Consider the following 23,622-nt stretch of genomic DNA (forward strand, 5'->3'; position numbering starts at 1 on the left):
AATTTTGAGACACTATTTATTTTTACATAGCTAAAGTATACAATTGCTAGTTTGCTAGTGCTCCTTACCTGATTTATTGAAGAAAGACTTCCAAGCCGTAACTATCCTTGTATACACTTCCCATGCATCCCTGCCACTTATTCTATGCTCAAAAGAAAGCTCAGTACTATAAATTGCAGAAGACACTTTTTCCTGTTCTCCACTTCCAGATGCTTTAAACCGAGGGAAGTCTAATTAAACTTTGGCTTTTCTTCCCTTTCCATAGTTCTCTTTTATTTTTCCTTCAGTTCCTAATGAACCAAGCAAATAAGACAGAGGAAATGGGAGGGAGAAGGAAAACAATACAGAAGTTCCTTGTAATTGTCTAACCAAGTGTGTAGTCGTATGTTAGTATCTTTTTTTCCTCCAGTGACTTGTAGAAATGATAATTCCTTTGGTACACAGGATCAAAGTTTTAAAGAAGTATTAAAATAGGATTTGGAAAGCAGAGGATATTCCCTACAGATTACTACAGTTTAATGAAAGGTCGAAATTCAGGGTGTCTACTCTACAATATTGCTTGAACGTATTTTGTGTAACTGATATATCCAAGCAATACTACTTTCAGAAATTAAAAATACATATTTCTGGATTCTTGGAAATCAGAACAGCAAACAAAGGCAGGTGTTAAATTTAGGCTGGTTTTATTTGATGCAGGATACAGAAGATTGGAAAAAAATTCATATCACTACTTGTGGGAGAAAAATTCTTAAGTGTTTCAGACATGTACTTCTTTTCCTAGAATCAACAGCTCTTTACTAAGTCTAAGCTCACTGACATATACAGACACTTAGCACAATGACAAGAACAAATTCCATAGTTTTCTTGACATTCTTGCCCTCCAGACTCTTATTCTAAGTCTTGGAAGCAGGAATATGCTTCTTGTCAAAATCACATCATTGAAAAATGCATGTTATAACAAGGATACCATTTGGTGAGATCATTTGTATAAAAACACAAAGATGCCAGTTCTAGTTAAAAGCTTCTGAAAATAGAAAGTAAGAAAGACTGGAGAGGTGTGCTTGCACACTAAAGGAATAAAAGGCCTTGCAATAATGCATATGAAGGAGTAGTGAGTATATTCAGTAGCTTTCTGACAGGATTCTGAGATTAACTGGACAGCTAAAGGATATCCAATGAAGTTGAAAGTTAACAAATGCAAAGCAACGCAGATGTGATGGTAAAAAAATAAGTCATTTTTCCAAAATTAAGCATATGGAAGCTTAATGTATGAAACTTAAAAGCACTGCAACATCCTGGACAGTTCATTCTATCTGCTGAATGAGCAAACATTATTAAAAAAAGACAGAATATTGAGAAACAAAACATGACTTTTATTGTTTGACAAATAAGTCAGAAAGTATGAAAATTCCATTACAGAAATTAATCCTGTAGCTTCATAGGGAGTATTTAGCTATGTTACTAGTGAAATTATAGCACAGGATTAGAAGATGACCAAAAAATTCAAAGCAAAGGATTACAAGCCAAGAACTTTCCTGTCAGGGCTGACTAGCTCAGTTATAGATACCAGCATTATAGACCCTCTAAGTTCACATACAAGGAAAACAATGGTCAATGTAATATCATTGTACTGACTCACCAATCCTTTAATGTCTTCTAATATCATAAGAGTTTCATAGTTTCGATGTACAGGAAGAAATATAAACTTTGATCTTAACTCACAGTAAGTGGTGGTCATAAATACAACCAGTTCAGATCATAAGCTGAAAAGGGTTGTCTATGTCTAATTGATATCGAGCTGTGAAAATCTGGTGAAGTGTCAGCCAACAGGTAGGTTATTCACATGCTGGAGTATATTTTATGGACTATGACATTTGGAGGTGAGCTGCTGTCCTCTGTAAGACACAGAGACTTCCAAAATCATAACTACAGCTGTTTTAGATAAGAATTATCTTTTATATTCTAGACAATACTTCATAGAGAAAGTTTGTAGGTAAAGTTCCAGGAAGTAACGGTTAGACCTATCTGAACTGCTTAGTAAAAAAAAAAGATTCTATAGAAAGGCATGAGATTACTTTATGTGCTAATGTCTCACACCGAATGGATTCTGGCTTTGACAGTACCAAGTAGCCAAGACAACTACTACCAGTAATAGACCTAGTGCTATTAAGAACAATATAACTTAAATAAAGTGAACCAGGTGCAGTTCTGGTCTGATAAGAACAAGAAAGGAAGATGTGCAACTATATGGATGCTTACCATATGATAGGTAAGAGTCTGTTTACAGCTAGCAGCCCTAGTGGGGAGCTACAGCTCCTCCAGTAAGTCCTCATTTAGACAAACAGCTATGCTAGAGTTTATTCCACAAAACACACTAATGATAAGGTTTCTTTGTGGAATTAGATATCTTCCACAAAAATGCGGAGAAATAGGTAGATACATATGTGCTAGAACACATGAGCACATGCAGCACTAAAGTCATGCACTGATACAGATGCTCTAAGTTAAATTTGGAAAAGTACTCCATAAGAGTGCACTCAAAACCAAAAAATGGTAAAAGTATGTATAGAAAAATACAGGCTTTTCACATTCCATCACCTATTATGCACATTAATCTAACTTAAAGTACTGCTTAAGTAATATATTTGTAAATATTATGTGCTAAGCTTTATACACTATGTAATGATGTGGTTGTTCGTCCTTTCACACAACGGTGAACAGAAAAATGCAGGGTGTAAGCAGAGTTGCCCTTCGATGTTACACAAAGCTTTCTGAGCGTACAGTGGCTTGTATATCTGCAGACTGTCATACTGGGATGCTGGAAATGAGCTTACTAGTGGTTGCATAGAGTCTGCCCTTAAATCCCAGTTAAATCTAGAAAATGCATGTTGATTAGACTCCCAAGGTGACAGTTTCACTGCCTTTCCTTCTACTGTCAGCTAGAATAAAGTGAGTTACTTATTTCACAGCCTTTTTGAATAATAGGTGCTTTTTTTTTTTCTAGCCATCTACTTCATTTTCTAAAACACTTGGAGTTCTTCATTAAAAAATTCCACAGGTCCTGGAAAGAGCATTCTGTGGCTTCACCCTGTCATGCTCCAGTGACATAAAAAGTATTGCTCTATAAAAACATGCACGATTATTGTCAACAACATTCTGGTTTGGCATGTATGCTGATCCTAGTTACTTTTAACAGCAAAACCTCAGAAGAGAAAATGATTGATATAACAAAAAATGGAGGTCAAAGCGAGTTTAAATACACCAGAATAGGAGAGGGACTTAAAATATGGCATTTATAGAAGAGACACTGTAGTTTAGCAGCATGAAGTATTTCTTATTGAATAATTCAAGGGAGTCTGGTTCAGAACCCTAACCTAAGTCCTAATTAGCCACAACAGCACACTTACATTCAACAAAAATATAAAATAAGGTCTAATTAATGGCCATTTCCAGTGGCAAAAGATGAAGTTCTCTAATTTATCTCTGAAAAAAGACTCTAGAAGAGAAATAAAATGAAATGGGAGCTTTAAAAGAAGAAAGTATTTCAAAGGCTAGGTTCCTGCGGGCATTTCCGTGCCTGGGGCATACTGCTCTGCTTAGCCTTTGGAACTCATCATTGCAAGAGTGGGATGGTTATTTCTCTAGAGGAAAAATCTCTGCTGTGACAGTAAACACAGAATAAAAGTTGGACATTTTCTGAGGTATGTATACATTTGGACTGAGAAAGCAGCACACCAGAACCCATATATTATTTTTGAAAAATAAAAAGGGACAAACTGAGCCTGTGCAATTCTTTGAAACTCAGTTGAAAAGCTCCTCCAGCAGCTGATTACACAGTGCTATTCTACAACGCCTTTTTTACCGTTTATCACATCACAATATTTCACAACTGGAAAGCAAGTGGATACGAGAGCTATTTATAGAACTTGAAAAATTTGATAACACAGAGCAGAAGGTCACTAAGTCACAGATAAATGGAAAAAGCTTTCTTAATACGAGTTGGTGTGCTCAGTAAAACTGCTTCCACTGTTATCAACCATATTATCTATCATACAATACTCATTTGATCCAAGTTACAAATCCAACAGTAACACAATAAATAAACCCTAGCTAATATGCCATAAGATTTCCATTGAATGCTTCCACTGAACATACATATTTAATCTACCTTTAAATTAAATGGTACCCAACTCATGCATTTTATTTTTCTAAATCTTGCAGTGAGAACAGCAGAGTATTTTCACCATAATACTAAAACTGTTTCATTAATTTGTGTTCTTTGCATGTTTTAAGTGATTAATAGTACTGATGAAGAATGCAGAAGGACAGATGTTTAATTGGCAGTAAGAATACAAGAGTGAATTCTCAGTTGTCAAGTTTCAGGCAGAAGTTCAAGAGAAATACATGCCCATAGCTAAAGCTGAGTCTCATTACTGAGTTTTAAATGCCTATTTAAGACCTCCTTGATCAGTGAAGTATTGAAGCTTATTTATTCTTGCCTCGGAACCTTGGTTTACATCTGATTTAGGTACACAGGAATGCGAAGACAGATCTTTATAAGAAGGTAGTCTCTGTTAAAAATCTGCAAGTCATGAGGATGATTTGCATCTGAGAGAGTCGAGGCATTGTGCGTGGACTCAGTTGAAACCAAGATATGAGCTCAGTCCTGCAACATTTCTCAGCAACAACACACCACCATTATCATGCCAAACTAGTCTGTCTGCAAATATGTCTTAAAGAGACATTTGCCTTATAATTTCAAGCATCCCATTAGACTTTCTAAAAATTTCAGGAACAGAACTATAGCTATTGCTGAGATGACCTTTCTGTATTTGTTTCTTCCCGTGCACACTGACACAAACTTTCTACCTTCATTAGGATCTGTATCTGTATAATTTGCCATACAGGATAAGAAAAATAAAGCCTCTACATTCCTATTATTACCCATTTCCAGTATTTGAGACACAAGCCTTGTGAAAACAGAAGCTGTACAGAGTCAGTGAAATTCTGTGAATCCTTATTTAGAAAGCTACCAGCTCCTAAATCTGTAATTTTCTGCTGGCTATCCCTTTCTCTGCACAGAGCTCAACAGTCTTGTGTTCAGTCATCTTTGCTTCTACAAAATGGGTTTCCATCTCTCAAAAAAGGCTACTATGGCTTTATACCCTTTTGACACTGATATAGTAACAACAGAATGCGTAATGCAATGGGGTCACTGGGACACAGTTTCCTTCTGAAAAAAAAAAACAACCCTAACACAGAAGTCTCTGGAAAAGTTTAAGAAGTTTTAGAATACAGTATTTATTTGGAAAGCAGCTAAAAACTAAGTAATTTCTCATTAGTTCCTTCTTCTGCTGCTTATTGGGAGTTTATTTTAAACTTACCAGGCATTATGATATTGGAAAAACCTAGTTTCCTCGTTATGGATACTCCATGGGTAAACATGGATGTATATTCTCTCCTAATTTGTTCTATGTCTCCATGAAGTAACTGAAGGGAAACTGCTAAACCTGAGAACAAAGAGAAAAACAAGAAAAAAATAAGACATTCAAAGAGATTATAGCCCTCACTACTTCTTAAAAATTGTATATACTTGAAAGTATATATGCATTCCTGAGAACTCAGAAAATTCAGAGGAAGTTTAATAATATCAAACCATCTATTGAGGAAGGTACCGATGTCCAGAAAACAACAAGGACTTGAAAACAACTACTCATGAAAGAGCATTAGCAAATTATTACTGATGTGTAGCTGAACTACAATGACATGTTAGACCAAAATTATCTCAATGGAGATGGACTCAGGCCTTAATTGGGAAAAAATTTTGAAAAAATTAGAGAAACATCAATCAGTAATATTTTCTACCAGTTCCATTTTTCACTCTCTTCAACATGATTCTACCTTCATTGGTTTGCAAGAAAATGAGCAAAAACAATGGTTCCTATCCATGGTAGAAACATGCACGTCTCATTACAATGTAACAGTTAACCTGACACAAAGTTATATAATTTATTAATCCAAAATCTGAAGAAACACACACTAATAAACCAACACAGCATAATCAATATTTTTAACTTAGGCACAGTAATTTCCATAATGACTGAAATTTCATTTTTTTTTCAATATTCATCAGATTTAATCAATCATGCTCTTTCCTATGTTTGCTAGAAGACATGCAAAATGGGAGGGTGGCAATATAATAGTTTTCCAATATTTATTTCTCTAGAACCAAGGAAGAATAACTTCATCTACTATATCTTCAGTATACAAATAAACTGCAAACAGTATACTTCATTACAGCTGACATTAAGAAAAACAATGGGCATGCCTTTTGGTTATATCAAATATAATCACAGAGGCAAGCGTCAGGATGATACAGCTTGTAAAGATTAAGCTTCCCTGACCTTCAACATTACTACAGCTTATCACGCGTCAACATACAGATCAAGGAGAAGATAAGAACAAACTCTTCATATTCACTGAACAGTTGGAGATAAATAGACAACTCAGAAGAGTCACAATTAACTTCAGATTAAGCTTAAGTAAATAACATGTACACACAGACTGAACAAGGTCATCAGTCCTTTGGGCTTTGGAAGAAATTTCCCCTACAACCATGTTACTATTTAAGTGAATAAATTTACTTGAAGTTTGATGGTTCTTAAATCAGAGCTTGAAAAATCTGTACTAAGTACTGCCAGTTCAGGCGAGTTCACTAAAGAGATCAGAGATCTAATTAGCATGACAACTTCTATCTTTCTTCTCTTACCTACACTTACATTTTATTGTTTTAGCAACTCCAGAGAATGTGATACTCTGACCAGACTTCCATTCTCTTACGAAAAACAGCTCACCTACACATCTCCAACTGATTACATAAACAAATCTGGCAAGGAAAAGCATTCAGTGAAGTCTATTCTAATTTTAAGGACTGTATTTATGCCACGGACATCAATTACTTTGGTAATGGGAATTTGTTCTGTGGTTACCCAGATAACAACCTTTAGGAAGTAGTGATAATTGTTATTGGTGTAGATGAGAAAAAAAGGTAAGAAATCATACAGGTAAAATTCAGAGTGTTAGAGCAGGTGAAAACTTTTTCATTCCTGGATGGGAAAAGTTAGGCTGGGAATAGTTCACCTAAAAATATGTTTAGCCCACCTCCAATCTTTTTTCTTTAATATTTTAAGAAATTGTTATACAGACATATGTATATTCATACCCTCACATGTCCCTACTGCACTGTTTCCTTGGAAACCTAAAAAAACAGATCACATCAACCACAACAGTGTTAATCAGATATTGTAAACTGCCTGGAGTAAAGTTCTTGTGTTTTTCAAACAATAAGTTGAAGACCTCAGATCCAATCAGTACTACAGTTTTGTTTGAGCACAAATTTCACAGATTTCCTTGAAGTGTTTTATTTAGCTCAAAAAATGAGATAGATGTAAAAAAAAAAAAAAAAATCTCATTAATGGCAAAATAGTTTTAAAGTGAGAAATGAGTTGCCTGCCAAGAATTTGAAGCACTTGGTCACGCGAGGCAAGAAAGGTATTACAGCTCTGTTTTTCCCAGCATTCTTCGCTAGAAAAAGAATCATTATCCTTTTGTATCCAAAAGCATCAAGAAACTCTGTCAGTCAACACACTTGAAACATGGTTTAGTCATTTTTACTTATAGTACAAACACAACTTTGGAATATAAATAGTATGCATCATCCATCTCCTCAGAATAATGAAGAACATTGGACTAAAGATGGCAAAGTTACTTAAAAATGCTAAAAGGTCTAAACAGTCTAGCACAAGATAAAAGAGCAAAACTAAATCAGAATGAAAACAGAGCAAAGATGTCTAGGGAAGGCCATCTGAAGACCCTCCAAAACCCAAGGTTTCAGGTTAACAATCTTGTCACTGAAGATCCAGCTGCCAAATGACAAGGGAATTGCCAAAAAGGGAAGCAGAAGATCTGATAAATCTGGTAAAAATGATGAAGTTAGGAGCACAATGACTTTATAAAATCAATGAAAAGAAGGTGATCCCAAATTAAGTTTGATTGCTCCCTCAAAGCTCCACTAATTTTGCAATTATTGTTACTGAGGTGTGATACCCAACTTACAAGATAGGCTGCTTGAATTCCCATTGATGTGTTACATTCAGGACCTTGTGACAAAAGGAACACACTGTATATGAAAAGCCAGGAACTTATTTTTAGTCCTAATGAAAGTTGTAAGAGTGTAATCAAATACTTAGTCCATTTACAATGATACTAACATATTCCAAACAAAATACTGTTCAAATTACATATATACACGCAATCTTTCTAGTACCTATCACTTGCTCACTCTTTCACTGACCTTCTGGGGTCTTAAGGTCAATGGTTTCAACCTAGGAAGGTGGTGTGGGGTGAGCAAGTTCTCCTGCATCCCAAGTCCTTTGCCATGAGGAGCAGGATGTTGCCAGTTTCTTCCTCCTCTCTCTCTAAGCTCCCCTTGAAGTAATTTTTATGTTTGTCAATGTGCTAAACACTTTGTTATTTCTTCACTGGTCTGCAAGTCTGCATTACATCTTAATCCATCATATATAATGTGTTTTATATTTGCCACGTGTCTGTTCTCAAGGTCACACTATGTAATGACCAGTAACTGGCCACTGGTGAGCTGTTCATAGGTCTGGTGACTCAGTATCATCCCAAGACCTTTGAAGGTCTCAGTTGCTGTCACATCTTTACTCTTCTATGTTCCATTTTAATCTAGGGTTATAGTTACCTAACTCTACACAGAGTTACTACATGTTGTAACTACCTATTAAATACAAAACATATACACCAAAGCGTGTTACACCACACAATTGTATGAAGCTAAGCAGAAGCTAAAATGAAGTAGATATAATTTATTATTTTGTCATTAGATATATGATTTTATAAGTCAGAACAAATCTCCAGGCAGGCTAAGACAAGTCCACCCAGCCAAAGTCAGATAGGTAGAGGACTGTTTTGTCAGCTAAACACAAAGTCTGTGGCCAGTTACAAGCCACAGCAATCCCATGTTTATGGGTCTATAAAAATACAATACACTTGCCAAAGAAACTAGGCATCCATCATGACTGAGGAACCACACATTTCAAATAAAAGTCATGGGCTCCTTGAAAAAGATGGAATAATTCACATTTTACAAAGGACTAAAGTTTGTATCCTTATAAATCAAGTTACATGACCATTGATTAGAGTTAACATCACAGAGCAATTCAGATTTTCAGAAGGTTGCATATTCAGCTGAACAGGGACTTCCTCAGACACACTGCAAAACAAAGTGGAATGAAGAAGTACTGACTAGTTGAGAGACATCACCTTCCTCAGCAAAACATAACCAGAATTTTGTATACCATAATGTCCAGAAAGCCACTGAACTCAATTTACAAGTGACTAAAGCTATCTTTATGGAGAAGAAAGGAAGGGGTGGAGACGAAATGTTACTGGTCCAGTTGTAGAAAGGAAGGTTTAATCGCCAGACAGTGAAGAGACAGGGTCAGGGTGGAACAGGCTTCCGAAGACTTTGGTCAGCAGCCAGTCTGGGAGCAATGGAGAAGACACTCAGGAAAAGTAACGCAAACAAAATAATGGAGATGTTCTTTTTGTATAAGTAGATTTCCTATGGAAACATGAATACCTTTCTCTGTCATAAAACAAAGGTAATGTCTTTTAATTTAATTCTACTCTGATAATGTATGTCAACATCAGTTCTTCCTCACCTCATTTCGTGCACTAGACAATAAAATGATCACCTTTGGAAAAAAACAAAGCATTTCTGCTGGAACAGCTGTGCACAAACAAAGCAAAGAGGACTGCAACATGCCACCATACACTGCATCTGACTGTGGCCGATATGATCATTACACCATCTACGAGATCTAGAATCTATCCAAAACTTCATAACTATAAATTTTTCATTTCTAGAACATTAGAACAATGAAAATGATTATCCAGTCTCTGAAGGAGTGGCACATTTTCTTTAATTAGGTACATAGTGTGGCTTTGTCCCCTCAGAAAACATTACAATTACCTCCCCAGTGGTAATTAAAACCTCTTGTGTTAGCCATTATTCTTTATTTACTCCAGTTTTTAAAGTATTACTACAAAACTCTGCGGTACTGCAAACAGATCTCCTCTTATTTATTTTGCAAGCACATGAAATTTCTCACAATTAAATTCTACCATAGCTCACCGCAGATTATTTTTTAACATTAGGATGAAAGAGAATGCTGAAAAATGACAAGTTGCTGAATCAGCATTTCAGATTTTTGTTAGATCGGTCATTTTACCTTTAAACAGCTTTTATACTGCATTATTGATTCCTGCATTTAGTTATGACAAAAGGCAACTGTTCATTACACTTGCAGACTGCTTATTTGCATTTGAGCTTCTGGGGGGAGGGGAAAGCATTTACATTTAGCTTCTATCTCTTGGCAGCAGAGAATCCTAGATCATATTGAGAAGAAAATGCCTACCAGCTGCTCAGGAAGCCGACAGGAAAAAAAGAAACCAAAAACACAACTCGGACAGAATGCTACTCAGCACTGTTTGTATTTTAAGAAACGTAATAAAATAAGGCATCTGTCCAAATAAAGCTGCCTAAGGGTGTTAAAGTGATCTGAAAGTATACAGGTGTTCCCATTTCTGGTAGTATTTTAAGTGGTCAAATTATCACTGCAAAGATAAAACCAGTAGATTTCCATAATGTTATTGGCAAACAAATGATTTATTGATTTAATGAGATCTAGGAAAAATAATCGTATAAATCTTGTGCAATTTGGCCACAGCAAAATCTATGTTTTAAATCCCACAAACTACAGTCTGGGAACAGAGACGAAAAAAGGAGAGGTAGATTCAATCCTCACTGGCCTTGTTAAAGCCTTGATTGTGATTACTTTGAATTATCAAAGGAAACTCCAAACTCTTTCTCTTCTCCTCAGCTTTAAGTTCTGTTTTTTCAGCTCAGTTAAAAGGCAAGAAAAACAGCCTTTGCAAAATTTTGACAGTATTCTTGGAGCTCATGAATTAAATGAGCTCTGGTACTTCAGGCTTTGGCCAGAACTGCCCTCAAGTGTGGAATGCTGGTTGTTTGTTTGTTTTTCTTCACATGGAACATAAACACTTAAATGCAAATTACATTACATTATACAAGAAAACTGGCTTGGAATTTCTTCACAGAGGAGGTGGTAGAGCTTCAAGTATTTCTTGACACAATCACCACAGGATGAAGGTTAAAGGACCAGAAGGCCAAATAACTATCTAGTCTAAACTCCTTACACAGACAACAGAGATATCAGCAATAATTTCTCCAGTTCTTACTTTAGTATGCCCACCGATGTCCTTTTCTATTAACAATACTCACATGTCAATACCCACTTCCGCGCTACATTGTCGCATTGTAAGGTGAATCATCTTGCTCAAAAACTTGTAAAATTACATTTTTACATAGTATTTTATTATGTAGAATATTAGGCAGTGCACAAAATACTCGATTTTACAATTATAAGCATTTTATTTCGCTTCTAGTGCAAATTACGGACAAAAGGTTCCAGGGAAACACCTGTTATTTTCTTCTTCATGAAGTGCAGCTTTGCCATGTAAATAGCTTTCACGTCATTGTTAGCTACTGGCACTCCAATTGTGTCTTATTTCAAATAAAGAAACAGTAAATGTTTAACTGGGACCGAAAGAGAGTGTTAAAAAAACCAAATCCCCCCCACCAGAAAAGCCCAGGTAACATTCATAATGAATTTGTAAACATAACACTTTAAGGAGCTAAGATCATGCATATATATTCTATTATTTATCATCTGAAGGAGTCTTAAGAGTTTTTATTCTTTTGGTAGATGAAGTAAATGAAGTCAACAACAGTACTGAATAGTAACGAGCAGAATGAATTTTTTGAAAAGGCTTACAAAAACCTCACTGCTAAAACATAACCCAACTCTCAGAAGGAAATATAAGCCAGCTATTCTCATTATGTAGCCTTAGTTCAGAATTTCAGTCCTTAAATTGGATGCCATTTCAATCATATGCATAATTGAAGTACTGAGACGAACAACAAGTCATTAGCGTCTACTGGATACAAGATACCCCTGTCAGTAAGATGACGGCACATTTTTCATTCTTCTCTAAAAACAAGTCCTTTAGCAACACCCAAGTGCATAGCATGAATTTAACTTCATTAGAGCCTTTATGTCCAGCACAGTCTACAAATCACACTCTATGTATGACACTTACAGATAACTAGATCAAAAGTCTACCTTGAACTTGATTTTTGAAACCCCTATGGTAAAGACAGAACTTTCACAACAATACAAGCTTCAACTGCTGTAAAAATGTACAAACATACATGTGACTGGTCTATAAGTCTGCCACCTTTAAGGATTTTTTTATATGTCAAAGTGGTCATCAAGGGCCAGATGATCTTGAACAATTTCTGTGTAAAATTCTCTCCATATTTAATCTTTCAGCTTTAGTAGGAATGCCTTAATTCGTTGTGTACTTAGTGAAGCACATATAAGCACTATTGTTATTTTGAAAGTATTTCAAATAGTCTTCAGTGACATCTAATTCTTAAACACATCAAAATGGAATACACAATCTCCTTGTCACAAAACGCAACAAAGATTAAAACTGACAGGTTAATAAACTGTCACAGAACTAGAGTAATTAAACAAACGTACTTGCTATTTAAATGTTAGTGATGTGTACACACAAAACCCACTTGAGAGCATCATTGACACATCTGTGAACCCTGATGACAAGAAACACAGAATGGATTGGGTTGGAAAGAACCTCTGGAGATCATCTAGTCCAACCCACCTGCTAAAACCTGGGTTTTGAATGTCTCCAGAGAAGGAGACTCCACAGCCTGTTCCAGTGCTCTGGCACCCTCAAAGAAGTTTCTCCATTGCATTGTTTCTATAAAATAGGAGATACAACAGCCAAAACAGGTTTTCCACCCGTTTTGTTTGTTTGTTTCTCGCTGTTTGATGGTAACCATAGAGAAAATACATTATTAGAGGGTCAAGAGGCTGTTGACTGCACGTATATAGGTCTAAGAAGTCACATAGTGCCCCAAAACACACACCGGTGTTTCTATTCAAATGCCACCATTGCCACATTTGTCTCAGAACTTGCATCTTGTCAGATGAGCTCATGCATTGGGTTGGTTTAACTCATCTTTCCCATCAGACTCTCATACAGCCACTGAGCCAGACTGAGATTTAGTATCAACTGACACATACGCTGGGGAAAAAACCCCACATGTAAGGTAACAATAGCTCCATAAAACCACAGATGCTTGTTTTATGAAACTTGCTTTTGTCTGGTTAAATGAAAATGCTAGCAGTGTCATGAAATCTGCCTTTGAATGAGCAACCTCACTGAACTTCAAAAAAATTTGATTCCACTTTGAAGTTGATTCCTCTTTGAACTGGTGTTGGACCACATAACCTTCTGAGGATCCTTCTAACCTAACTTACTATATGATTTGATGAATAAGTTTCCCCCCTAAGATGTCAGTTTTTCCTTCCTTATGATGGGATTCTTGCCAAACATCTGTCAACAGCATGGGCTTCGAACCCCCCATGCTTCAATCACTGCATCATGCAGTTGCCCATTTATTGACCAGTCTACTTCCGTTTGGATGACCCTCTGTCTGCAGATTTTTGCACAGGTAAATGGAAACAAGTTTGAATTTATTACAGGCAGTAAACTATTCATTTGAAAAACCTATTAATGCATCTTTGTCTTTTAAAGAAACAAATTAACAGTTTGTGGCTGACAGACTTAAGACAATCTTTTTAAAATCAAACCACAGCTTGGATCTGTCTTAAAAAACAGCCTCCCAATTCAGGTTTTGCCTCTACCATATTTAAACAACCATGTTCCTGCCAACTACTAGATACAATATAGTAAGTTCTTTTTTTCTCTAAATGAGCTAAGCTGTATGCAAGAAGATGTTATTTACGCAGACTTTTCAAGGGCTGTATTTTGACTCCCTATGCAATAGCTAAAAAATTAACCCTGCCACCAAAAGGAAGAGATCATGGTCAAGCCAAGAGCAGCAAGAGGAATCCCACCATTCTGAATGTGTTTCCTCTAAAGCTTAAGGCCCACTCATCAATTAAAATTAATGTATAATTAACAGTGTTTCCAGTGGAGCTGCAATGTAGGTTTGGCACTGCTACCACAGAATACACCACACTGCATTCAGTAAACATGCAGTTAGGGTACATCACTCTTGTCTAGTTCATCAGAGTATTCCAAAATAATGGCACAGAAAAGACCCTCCCACTACAGTCACTACTTTTGTGCAATCCACACAGGAATCCAAAACTTGGATGTGGATCCAGGCTAAAACTAAGCTATCCTGTCTTTCTTCTGAAAGGAGGGTGAAGAAAGACAAAGTTGTAGTGCATTTTTCATTTTTTTAAATATGCTTTTAATAATATAACTCATTGGGGAGACTATTCACATGTAACATGAGATCAAGGTTTAAATCTCTCCTCTGTAGCATTTGCTAAAATGACATGAATACAGATCACACTTAGGAAAATCATGTGCTACTTGGCAAGCTTCAGAGGCACTTTCACTTTCCCTACGGTATAATGAATATTTTCTGATTGTATATGAAGTTGAATAATTGCTGCAGGGAAGTCTGAGAAGCCAAGCGATTAGCATGCTCATCTGGGACACGTGAGACAGGCTGAAAAATCCTTCTGCAAATCAGAGTCTGAACCAAGACATTTTCCGTCTTTGAATAATGTCTCAAACACTGCAGTATGTAATTCCTATGCTAAACCCAGTGAATATTTATACATTCCCTGAAATAGCAGGGTCATGAGAGTCACAGCAATCACCTCCAGCATTTTTTTCAGCCTAGCGCTCAGGAAGCAAAATCTAGAGCACTCGTATCCTGATGGTGCAAGTGTCCTGGGTGCACCCAGCCACCCACCTCCTTCTCACCTTCAAGCAGTGGTGGAGATGAAAACTACCTGAGCTTTAGGTGCCCACAGGAAGATCTTGTGCCTAAGGAGGTACTTTGAAGATGCTGATGGCATTGCGGTAAGAACCATCACGGTTTAACTTGCTCAGTCATAAGTGGGCAATTTTTGTGGACAAGAACCCTCTACCTTCAGCACCCAAAGGACTGCTCCAAACACTAGACATAAAAGACTGTTGCAATTACTAGACATGCTTTATCTCCTTAAGTGCTGTATTAAAAATAACTACGTTTCAACTTTTAAATGCCTAAAGAACTGGAGGAAAAAAAAAAGGTCGCGTCATAGGCAGGGATATGAAGTTGCACATGATAAACCCATGCTGAAAATCAGAAGAAAAAAAAATCCATAACTTTGCATAAGTATATACAATTGGAGTTGCATTCTCCATTTCTTATTTATTTTTGTATATAACCACGTTTAATGACAATCAGATTTGGCCTTGCTCTCTTGCCCTTTGTCCTAAAATGCACTTCAAATCATTTTAAAAATCAACAGGTTCACTCATGGCACAGTAATTCTGTGGTCAAATGAAGCAGCTATTATATGATCGATAACAGTTTACAAGGCACTTTGTGCATTACTGCCTGCTTTATTAAAGAGAAAAGCAGCCCACATCCAATACTATTTGTTTATTGTAGACCAAGAAAGGTCCAGAGTACAGTTTCACAGACAGACGCAAAGAATAAGATCTTCAACTATGACCCACACCGCAAACCCTAAAAGGAGATTTTGGCATTTAGGAGAAGCCCAATCTTTGACATGAAAGTGATAACTTTGGCTAGGTTTCACTATCTAAAATATACTATATGGGGATAAAGGATGATTTTACATGGTTTGAGATAAGCCAGTAACAGTTTTCTATATCAGTAGGATACATTTCACTAATCTTTGTTCCTGCAGATACAGAAGTAGAAATGTGTTATTTTCCTCGTAAGACTGATATAATGAGGTGTGATCCCTATGCAAGAATATTCATTTTTCCACAGGTTTTTGCATTTTAAAACAAAGTAACTAGCTTCTAATTCTAAGAAAAAAATATAAGAAAAATAAAGCCAGCACCACTCCAGATACTACTGAAATGTAGTTTGCTTAATAATTAGCTTGGGGGTATCAAACTCATTTTCACCGGGGCCTACATCAGCCTCACGGTTGCCTGCAAAGGGCCAAATGTAATTTTAGGACTATAGGAGCAGTTACATTTATATTGTCCTAAAATTACATTTGGCCCTTTGAAGACAACCGCGAGGCTGATGCGGCCCCCTGTGAAAATGAGTTTAACAGCCTTGATGTAGATCTAATAATAGTTACTCTACAAATACTACAAACTCAACATAAGAAATAACAATGCTACTAAATGCAGCCAAGGCCTTTTTGGCCTTTGCATTAGCAGTTTGACTTCCTACACTGGGCTACCAGGTGTCCAGTGAGCTGATACCTGATACCAGCTCCAAAAGACTAAAGGTGAACGGGAATTTGATCCACTACCTACTACTCTAGTCTTTGTTTTGCTTGAAATTCATGCAGAATATACCTTTCAGTTCCCACTCTAGAAAATGATGGTAAATTATCTGTGAGACTGAGTCCTTCCATTCCTGCACCCGCTGAGAAAAGGAAAGGGGATGAACACCCATCTCCTGCTCCTGTATGGGCTGTATTAACAAATGAAAGTCATTTGCCTTCATTTGATCTTTTTTAGACACACACTAAGAATAAGATGCAAGAGGATTCTGTATTTAAGAAGGGTCATATGTTGAAGTACTTTTTTGGGGAGTGGAGGTTTGAGTGCTATATACAAATGCTATGGACCTGGAATATCTGTTTTACATGCAAGACACCGAAAGTGCATTTTGAGTTCCTTTATAGTTTTCTCTGGAAAACCTTAAGAGGTTTGGTTGGTTTGTTTGTTTAGTTTCTTTTTGTTGTTGTTGGTTGGTTGGGTTTGGGTTTTCCTGAAGAATATTAGAGATTATCTGATAAACTATTTCATAAGTGGGAGATAATTTGTGGAAACTAAAGAATTTGTGTAAAAATCCTCTGAGCTGAAAGAAACTGTACAGGACAGAATGTGAAGAGGGAACAAGTCTAAAGGATAGACAATAGTTGGAAGAGTATTTGCTGTTACTTGTTTACTGTGTTGCCTTTTTAAACTCTTTTTAACGTTATGTGAAAAGGGCAAGTATTATGTAAACCAAAAATTCAAGTTTTCCTACATTTGGCTCATACTTACAACAGAGCTTGAGAGAGAAAAGACCCATGTCTCCTGTAATGTAGGATTTTCTCATTTTTTGACAACTATAAGGTGGCAGACAACGCAGACAGAACCAGACATTCAATACGATTACAGAAAAAGACAGCAAAGGAAAAATAAAAACTAGTGTAACAACAATATTTTCCATGAGGTGTCAGCAGAAGTATCTGAACATATTCCTAAAGCCTTGCAAGTGGCTTTTCAAGCTGTTAAGCAATCAGGGAAGACCAAATTTCACATGTGCAATGTAAACAGCCTTTCATAGTTTATTTTTCAGTTGGTCAGTACTCAAAGTGGCATTACAGCTTGCTTCCTCCTTCCCTCTCCAACCTCCACATGCACTACCAGAATTCTGTGCTGCTCTTTTTAATTCACTTCCCTCCCCCGACGAAAGTTTTCAAAATCTAACTGATCTTCAATTTTCGAGCTTTAGTTTCCAGCCCCTGTAACCTCAAAAAAAATGGTCCCTCATGTCTTTCATGTTGAGTATTTGCATAATTAAGAGTATTCAAATTTATCTAGTGTCTCCTAGGACAACTGGGTATTTAAATGTGAACTCTTATTTCATGAGAATGAAACAGGGTAAGTGATGTATCACAGTGTAAGCAGGTATTGTGTGGACAGTCAGAACAACCAGGGGAATGTTGTTCTTCATTAATGTTTAACATATTTAAGAAGCCAAACATTATACTGACTCCGTAATGTGCTCCACAACATGATTTTTGTATTTATTGCCCAGTAAGATGTATGACATTCTAAACCTTAAATATATGTATATACGTGGCCACATTCTACATGTGAAAATAAAAGGATTAGAAATGGTTATATTTATAACTTCATTTTTTATAAATAACATGAACTTTTATTTGCTTCCTGGTGATCCACTGAAGATTGTTTAACATACATTTTCAACATAATCATCATGTTTGAAATCAAGTTAAAGAAGCATGAAGTCTACTACATGAAAGGGATTACAATCTGGAAAATTAGTTCATATGACATTTTTCTATAGATCTATTTCAACTAATTAACATTTCACAGGAACAAAACAGTATCTGAATACAAGGATGACAGACTCAGAAGCTTCCATTTCAGATTTCACTTCAAGTTTGACTGTGTCCCTGGATGACAGCATTCAGAAAAAGTTAAAAGTAGGTATTAAAAGACAAACAAAAACGCAAATTCCACATCTCCTATGGGTCAAACCACCATCTCACAATAACAAAGGTCAGTTGTCTCCCACTTCTTAAGACTCACCCCTGAATTTGTTTTTATGGCAGTTACAGTGACATAAGGCTGACTATGGAGGACTACTGTTAAGTTCTTAAATATCAACTCTGCCTCCTGCTCAGCTGGAACACAGAGCTAGCAATAGGAACACACAGCAGCCTGGCAGCTCCCAGTTCATTTATTAACTGAAGTTTAATATACAATGTCAATGGCAAGTCCTATATCCCTAATGAAAACGTGAAGCAGAAATGTCAGGCAACAGAGATCAATAATCTGATCAGCTCCAACATGAGAACAGAACTCCACAGCAAATGGTAGCTCCTCAGCACAGAATAGAAGTTTGCATTACACAGTTCCTTGATGAAAAGTCTGTGACTTTTTTTTCTTAGAAGTGCACATGAACAGCAAAACTAATGTAAAAAAGTATTTATTTCATAGACATTAGTCCTTCTGAAATAAAACCACTTCATTTTCAAATTAAGAAAACACTAAGAATGCAAAGAGAAATGTGGTAACTTACTCACCTGCATTGGAGCCTGTCAAGTTGTAACGTGCATTCAGCTTTTTAATGATATTCTCATGGATCTGATACCAATCACTCTCTGTGTTGCACCTAGAAAAATTATAACTATCTTAACCATGAAACAGGAGCGCAAGTTTTTCAGAGCAGCTTCACCACGTATCTCTAAATGAATCATCTTGTTCATGAGACTAATAACACACTAGATGCTGGTAAAGCCCCATGAAACTGTCTGTCTCAATGGAAAGGCTGAGAGTGCTCTTACCACTTGAGAAAGGCGTCATGGAAACACCTGTTTCACGTGCCAAGGGTGGGAGAAAGATATGAGCAATTATGCCCAGGAAGTCAGCCGTGACCAAGTTTGTCATTTGTATAGATCGACCCTTCAGCACTAAGCCACACAGAAATCTATCTTGTGACACCCAAGAGGAGACACAGGACTCAGAATCAGTCTTAGCAGAAAGAAAAATCTGTGCTGTACACTTCAAAGTTATCTAAAACAGGATGTGGTCTTCAGGAGGTAGTCACTGAAAGAGCAAATTACATTTAAAGAGCTGCTTTTCCATACGGAAAAACTGACCATTGTTCTAAGGTTTGTTTTTCATGGTTTAGACTGGAGCTAGTCTTTGCATCAAATCCGGTTTTGAGTGATATTTCTTCTTCCATTGTTTTTGTTATTAAAAAAAAAAAAATAGGCAAGAGTGAAAAAAACATAACAGGCAGACAAATCTAACAATTTGTTAAGCAACAGCAAACACGTACTTTAGTGACCTGGGAGTCTAAACAAGAGCCAGCTCACGTGTCCACTGTCACACTAAATTGCTTTTCTGCAGCACTGATTCCAGCAGCTCTAATTCAGCACAGAAGGGTACAGAGGAGAGGAAAAATGCTGCCTGAAAGATTTCCATGTCTTTAAGATTTGAGAGCTAACCCTGGGAAGGGTAGAATTTCCTCATGTGCACAACAATGTGTCCCAGGTTTACATAGTTAGAACAGATCACTCCACAAAAAGATTCTTACTATGAAGTCAAAGATCAGCAGGAAATTACATGCATTGTGTTGTTACAACTAGAAAATTGAACTTTCTTCCAATTACTATCAGCCAAAATCCACTATATTATCAGTCATTTTAAAATCTATTTTCCATTTTTCATTCTCCAACACTAACTGCCTTTTACATTTTTGTTATTCCAATTATATAACTGCTTCATTTCACAAAAAGACAGTCTGTCTGCTTTTTTCTGTAGTTATGAAGTACTTCCACTGTCTGCCTAGACAGTACGGAGCATTTAAACAAGTCTTAAAAGCACTTCATGCAGGCATAAAAAGAGAGCAAGCTCTTATAAGGATGTGGAAAATACACAGAGATCTAAAATGATGCAAACTTTATCTTTAACATTATCCCACTTTATAAACACATCTGTAGAATTAGCCAAAATTTCCAAACTGTGACCAAGAAAAAATAATAAATTTACAACTAGAATTACAACAGCTACTACACTTTTTTGGAACAGAACAAGCTACAGCTGTTTACTCACACTGCATTTAACACCACTGCTTCTGTTGCAAACTGACTATAAGATACTTTAAAAAATTAGGAAAAAAGCATTCCTTACATGTATACTTTTAAAACGAGGTCATCTTTAGAATCGCCTGCCAGCAAATCTGCAATACTGAGGACTGCACAGCCAAAGGGCCGTCTATATTGTACATTGCAGGCATTTTTCTTTTCTCCAGCTCCCATCCGTCCTGCCAAAAAGAAAAAAAACACATATTTGATACATAATCCAGGGAACTGTCTCTCATAAAACCACAGAAGAGAGGCAGAGAGGAACCCAGCTTAGTATGGTGACAGGTCGGAGCAGATGATGCCAAGTATATTCATCGCAAATCTGGTCCATCTTGATCCTACGTTAGGATAACAAAACGTACAAGTCCACTACATATGTGGTGATTTTGAAAGGTTCTGCTCCTCTTCTCATGAACTCCGCTCAAACATCATTTTCTGATAGAAGCAATAGTACACTCATGACATCACCAGATTAAGTTTAGAGGTCAGGCACAGTGGAGTGTTCAACATTTGCTGTCCAATAAGAATTATTATACTGTGGTTGTTGCTAACTCAAGATTCATACAAGAGATGTTACGACTGAGCCTTTCCAATTTAGTAATCAACAGCTGTTTCCAAACAGGCAACTGGCTAGCAAGGGGATAATCAACCAGCTGCAGAAAAATCAGGTAGAGATGAAACACAGAAAGGAAAGATGACAAAGGGCAGAAGAGCAATTTATGATAAGGAAAGAAAGATGGCAGCTGAGGAAAACTGATTTGAAACAGAATATTTTTCCTAGTCCTTTCTTTTTTACACAAATACAATTGATCCATCTTATAGCTGTGCTCCTGGCATTTGAAACTGTCCTCTTTTTCACCATTTCATTCAACTGTGCACTGGCAGCTATGTATCTTTCCCAACAAGTCTTAATGTCTGACAAGAGAAGTCTATGCTTACAGTCACTGTGGGGCAATGCCTCCTCCAAATATTCCTATGCATCACAACAGCTAGGAAAGTAATTGGTCATTTTCACACCACGCAGCATAGAAATCTTAACTTTTTAATATTGCAGTGGTTCATTTATAAACTTGACTGAAAATATATTTGAAAACCATAGAGTAGGAAAAATTCTACTCCTTATTCTTCTTTAAAGCATTCATTGTTACGAAATATACTTGCATTACAGAATTTACCATACTTTTCCCCAATCCTTGCCAATAAAACCAAACCACCATATTTTAATATTCTGTTGAAACACTGAAACAGCATGAAAATGCAAGGAAAAATTATTCCTCTAAGCTGTAAAATAGTGTTTATTTCATAACTAACTGTTTCAGAACTTAGCACATTAGAGCCACTACATTTCAAACCAAAATACCTTTCAAAAATAGGAAGAAAACTTGTATTTAGTACTGCAATGATAAAACTATAGAGACAGTTTACAGAGAAAACAATATCTATAAGACAACAGAAACAGACCTGAAGATTGTTGTTTCACATCAGTACAATCCAGAGCATAACTTCTTAAAATAAACACCTAACACAAACATACACTTTTCTCCTCTTTCACTTTGTTCTAAAGGATTTGGTATCTGCTTATAGCATTGTGGATCAAAATTATTATGAGACTTGCTCTACTTGCTTCCATCTCCTCCTTTTAAGGGGTTCAAGGAGAACACAGAATTAATCTGAACAATTTTAGATATACCAATTAGGTACATTAAATTTCCAGACAAGTTTTTCTATGAACAAAAGGTGCTTGAAACTCTCTTTGGAACAAGAATGGACTTTCCAATGACAACTCCACCATCTTTAGACAGTTCATATTTTACACTTTTATTTTGCTTTATTATAGTAACAAAAGGTCCTGAATCTAAACCCAGCAATACACTTGAAAAATAAAACAAAACAATGCTGAGAAATCCAAAGCAATTTTTCCATCAAAAAACAGGCATTTTCTTTTCAAAAAAATTATTCAAAGGCCTAGTTAATCTAACAAATCCCAAAGCTAACCCCAAGCAGTTTTCTTTTATTTACTGTCATATAACAACAATGTTAACAAGTGTAACAAATGCAAGTTATCTACTCACAGATGATTACACCTACCTATTCGGATAATGTGCACAGTGATATAGATGTCCTTCCTGAGTTCACTGCTACCCAAATCCTGCGTGAGATCAGAACCTCATTATTTCTGACTCCTGCTTAAAACGTGACATTCAAAGAGATCTTTACACACTGCTTTCACTGCCAGTGACAGTGATAAAGGAACAGTGAGTTCATTAATAGAATACTAACAAATTATGCCTTTAACACTTGAAATTGGTGGTGATGCACTCAAATCGACTGGGTTAGAATGGGTTAGAATATGCTGTAATGCAGTAAAATCAGTGGGAGGACACTCGCTGCATGCCTTAAACAACAGCAAAGCATTTGTGCAATTCCTAACACTCTGAAAGTACAGAGAGTGCTACGCAAACAATCTTTTGGGTGTAAAACGCACAAGGAGGAAAATTAACTGGTCCTTGTTGCAGGGGGAAGGACTGGCACATACACCCATGTGGATGTTCAGGTGAGTGTCCACATATCACCAGAAAACATTCAGCTTGAGTGTTCAAGCAACACACTTGAACCAGCCTTTGAAGTTGATGTTCATAACAATGTAAAACTTAAGAGAGCAGTTGCAAGTGAACCACAGAATAATAATGTAATCAACTTCTGTTTTCCATTCAGAACAACAAAGATTGAGAATAGGAAGAACTCACCACAAAGAGAGAACAGTGTCTTTCAGGCTTTTCTGGACATTTTGGCAAACCATTTCTATTCAGTCTTAAAAAAAATCTTTCACTGTAAGAAAACAAATATGACAGATATGTTGAACAACACTGCAGCAAAATATATTGCATTTTAATCTTATCTCTAGATGTAATCTTCCTCAAGATATAAATAATTTATTTCTAAAAGTCTCAACTGTATCAATTAAAAAAAAAAAAAAAAGGAGACTAGTCAAGGGTGTTGATTTACTTAATCATCT

At 36.4% G+C, this 23,622-nt stretch overlaps 1 protein-coding gene across 11 annotated transcripts in view; it reads right to left on the bottom strand.

The window, feature by feature from the left end:
* Positions 1–23,622, bottom strand: part of DOCK4 (dedicator of cytokinesis 4) — a 236,737-nt gene that overhangs the window by 102,666 nt on the left and 110,449 nt on the right. For 10 of the 11 annotated variants that reach the window (XM_071803296.1, XM_071803295.1, XM_065836787.2 and 7 more), the window contains 5 exons: positions 23,354–23,435; positions 22,695–22,755; positions 20,653–20,785; positions 19,041–19,129; positions 5,385–5,510 (listed from right to left, as the gene is read on the bottom strand). In XM_071803296.1, coding sequence (XP_071659397.1) covers positions 5,385–5,510; positions 19,041–19,129; positions 20,653–20,785; positions 22,695–22,755; positions 23,354–23,435 — 491 coding nt within the window. Of the gene's footprint in view, positions 1–68; positions 258–5,384; positions 5,511–19,040; positions 19,130–20,652; positions 20,786–22,694; positions 22,756–23,353; positions 23,436–23,622 lie in introns of those variants that run through there. The other variant, XM_071803303.1, reaches the window with a different exon arrangement.

The sequence above is a fragment of the Patagioenas fasciata genome, chromosome 1 (genome assembly GCF_037038585.1).
Source record: "Patagioenas fasciata isolate bPatFas1 chromosome 1, bPatFas1.hap1, whole genome shotgun sequence".
In the NCBI taxonomy this organism is placed as follows: Eukaryota; Metazoa; Chordata; class Aves; order Columbiformes; family Columbidae; genus Patagioenas; species Patagioenas fasciata.